Source organism: Centroberyx gerrardi, chromosome 4 (assembly GCF_048128805.1).
Source record: "Centroberyx gerrardi isolate f3 chromosome 4, fCenGer3.hap1.cur.20231027, whole genome shotgun sequence".
Taxonomy (NCBI): Eukaryota; Metazoa; Chordata; class Actinopteri; order Beryciformes; family Berycidae; genus Centroberyx; species Centroberyx gerrardi.
This window is the reverse complement of record NC_136000.1, coordinates 15,710,846-15,713,848: the sequence shown is the minus strand read 5'-3', so window position 1 is coordinate 15,713,848 and position 3,003 is coordinate 15,710,846. Positions and strand designations below refer to the sequence as shown.

The window sequence follows — 3,003 nt, the reverse complement described above, 5'->3', positions numbered from 1 at the left end:
TCCCTATAGGAATATTACAGTGATTTTTAGTTTAGGGCGATCTTAATCTAGCCTATTTTTATTTATTTATTGTTTTTTTCTTTTTATTAACCCAGATGCGTTGGTCAGACAACGTGAGGAACGTATTATTTCGATTTTCTCACTTAACGTGTTGTTGATGTCGTTGTTGATTATTTCCCCCGCCCACTCCGCCTGCCCTATAATAAGAGCCGCTGAGCCGGGAGCCGCAGCACAGCTTCCTCCGCCAAACGGCTCAGATGGAGCTCAGCGGCTCGGTGCAGCTCGTTAATTGAAGATGGATGCCAACATTGTTGTTATGGGGACAGAGAGCGTTGGTAAATCAGGTAAAATCCAGCTCTTTTAAAAAAAAAAATGTATACTTTGTTTTGCACCTGTTGACTGTCTGAGTTTGATAGTCTGACGGTGATGTTTTTCAGCACTGACGGTGCGCCTCTTGACTCGGAGATTTATTGGAGAATATGGAGATATTGGTAAGTATATCCATCTCTCTTTGCAAGGTGTTTTACTAAAAATGATTTTAAATGCAGCCTGTCACTAGTTCTCTATCTAGCTTTCATTAACTTCCCTACTACTTTCTTACAGAGTCCATCTACAGTCACACTTTTATGGTGGATGGAAGGGAAATCACTCTCAACATTTGGGATTCACCTTATTCTGAAGTAAGAAGATATGGATAACTAGATTCTGACAGTTGTTATCAATGTCATCTGTTCTTAACGTTGTTATAAGCACAAAATATGCTTTTGCTCACATGCAGTAGGCATTACGTACTGTAGCTTCAGATTAATTTAATTTCCATGCCTGATTTTACAGGATCTGTCTATGGAGACCTCACTGTTTGAGAAGAGGGTCCAGTGGGCGGACGGCTTTGTTCTTGTCTACAGCATCTGTGACCGGGCCAGCTTCAACACCATCACCAGGCTCATTCAGACCATCAGGTCCACTAAAGACTACCTGAACACAGACAAAGTTCCCATAGTGATCGTGGGGAACAAGAGAGACCTGCACCACAGGCGGACAGTCCTGAGCGAGGAGGGCAGGCTGCTGGCTCTCGCCTCAGACTGCCATTTCTATGAGGTTTCAGCAGCTGAGAACTACCACAGTGTGCTCATGGTTTTTCACGGGCTGGCGGACAGGATGAGAGACTCCAAGTCGGCCACAAAGAGACATTTGGGATTCAGGGGCATAGTGAAAAGCATGTCCGCAGTGTTCGCCAGAAGACGGACAGACTCCTTATAGTAAGATCATGAAAGGAGAGGAATAAGTTCTCTGTGAATCTGCATAGTGGATGTGATGCATTTTGTATATTGCACTGGATGGATATCATGGTCTGTCAATGAAATGTGATGTGTGACATGTTGTGCCAAAGGAAACATGTGGCTTGAGGCTGAAACGTTAGAGAGTTGGGAGTGACAGACAGAGTGATTTAGATCAAAAGCCATTAAGCCTCAAAAGACATGGAGACAATACAATTTTACAGAGAGAGAGAGGTTTATAGACATTTTGTGAGAAGTAATGAAACAATTTTGATAAATTACAAATGCAAACTTGCACTTCAAACTATCCTACAAATTACATAAAAAAATTAAAAGTAGGATTTTTATGTTTATATTTGACTTACACTGTCCTACTACTTAACTGACAATGCTTGAGTTACATGAAAAAAATGGTCATTATTTTTAGGCTGCAAGCCAGTTGCATTGTATGTCCATGTTTTATGCATATTATAAGATGCAGCTTTAGATGGAAAACTCTATGCACAAACTGTGCCTTTATACACCATACACCAAAGACATTGATGCGAGATGGAAAAAAACCCTTTTTATTTTGGTTTTTATTATTATTTTACTGAATATTGCTGTGTTCAATTTCACAGAATGTAGCTAACTTTTTAAAAACCAGCATATCCACTGGGAAATTAAAATATTTGTATTTATTGAAGTCTTAACACTGTAAAGAACAAATTGAACTAATTGCTTGGCGTATTTATGAGCTGTCACTTTATTGATTGGCCAATGATTGTATATAATATACTGAAATATACTGTTTGTATAAACCATATTTTACTGATCACAAGGATTCAAATAAAGCATTAAATGTGCACAAACTCAAGTTTCTCGATTGTGTTGATTTTTCTAAATTCTGCCACTTGTTGCACAATAATAGGATTATGTATCGATCCTTGTAGGGAAATACTTGTGTCGCTTCCCCTCCTCCAGTCTGCCACCCTTCTGCCCCCCAAAAATATCTCCTTTGCCCCTACTGCTCATTTGTGTCTGTTTAGAACATCACAATGCTGTATAAGATGTTTTTGGATCGGTGTGATGTTAACTGAGAAGGTTGCTGTTGCTATCTTAACAAATTAGCTTAAACTGTTTACAAAAGGTCCTTCATCCCAAATGCAGTCACCTTACTGAACTCCTAACTCCACACTTCCTCATTGCTCACGTTTTGATATATGATATTGATATCTTTATTGTTGTGTGTCTATTTAATGTATTGTGTCAATTTTTTACCAACCTGTGAAGCCAAAGGTAAATTTCCACTGGGGTGGACAATAAAGTTCTATTCTATTCTATTCTATTCTATTCCATTCCATTCTATTCTATTCTATTCTACCCTTATAAAACCCCATGAATTCCCCATGTGTACACGTGGAAAAACATGTTATCACATGTAATCATGGTATCACATGTTATAACATGTGGAGCACCTGAAAATGCTCCAGAACCACACATTTCGCACGTGTTCCACATATTGCCCATGTGATGTCATGTGTGTCACATGGGATTTTCCACATGTGAAATTCATGTGGTTTTTCTGTATGGGTATTCTATTCTATTCCATTCTATTCTAATTTCCTTCTTTTTTTAATGAAAAATGAACTTCCTAATTATTGTATTTGACTCCACAAATTTTGATTTAGGCCATACGCCATTGCATATTAATGATCTTCCATATTAGATCAGTCGCACCTCGCAG

The 3,003-nt window shown here is 38.6% G+C and overlaps 1 protein-coding gene across 1 annotated transcript; it reads left to right on the top strand.

Annotated features, from left to right (window-relative positions):
* Positions 1–241: 241 nt before the first annotated feature.
* Positions 242–2,105, top strand: LOC139928656 (ras-related and estrogen-regulated growth inhibitor-like protein). The gene is made up of 4 exons (XM_071921280.2): positions 242–344; positions 438–491; positions 604–680; positions 835–2,105. The coding sequence occupies exons 1-4, from the start codon at positions 296–298 to the stop codon at positions 1,258–1,260; spliced, it is 606 nt and encodes a 201-aa protein (XP_071777381.2). The 5' UTR covers positions 242–295; the 3' UTR covers positions 1,261–2,105.
* The last annotated feature ends 898 nt before the right edge of the window (positions 2,106–3,003 follow it).

What these genes read in the sequence shown, in the direction of transcription:
- LOC139928656 (XM_071921280.2), top strand. Translation starts at nt 296, where the DNA reads ATGGATGCCAACATTGTTGTTATGGGGACAGAGAGCGTTGGTAAATCA. An exon ending in AGAGAGCGTTGGTAAATCAG is followed by an intron (nt 345 to 437) that starts GTAAAATCCAGC and finishes GATGTTTTTCAG; the next exon opens with CACTGACGGTGCGCCTCTTG. An exon ending in TGGAGAATATGGAGATATTG is followed by an intron (nt 492 to 603) that starts GTAAGTATATCC and finishes ACTTTCTTACAG; the next exon opens with AGTCCATCTACAGTCACACT.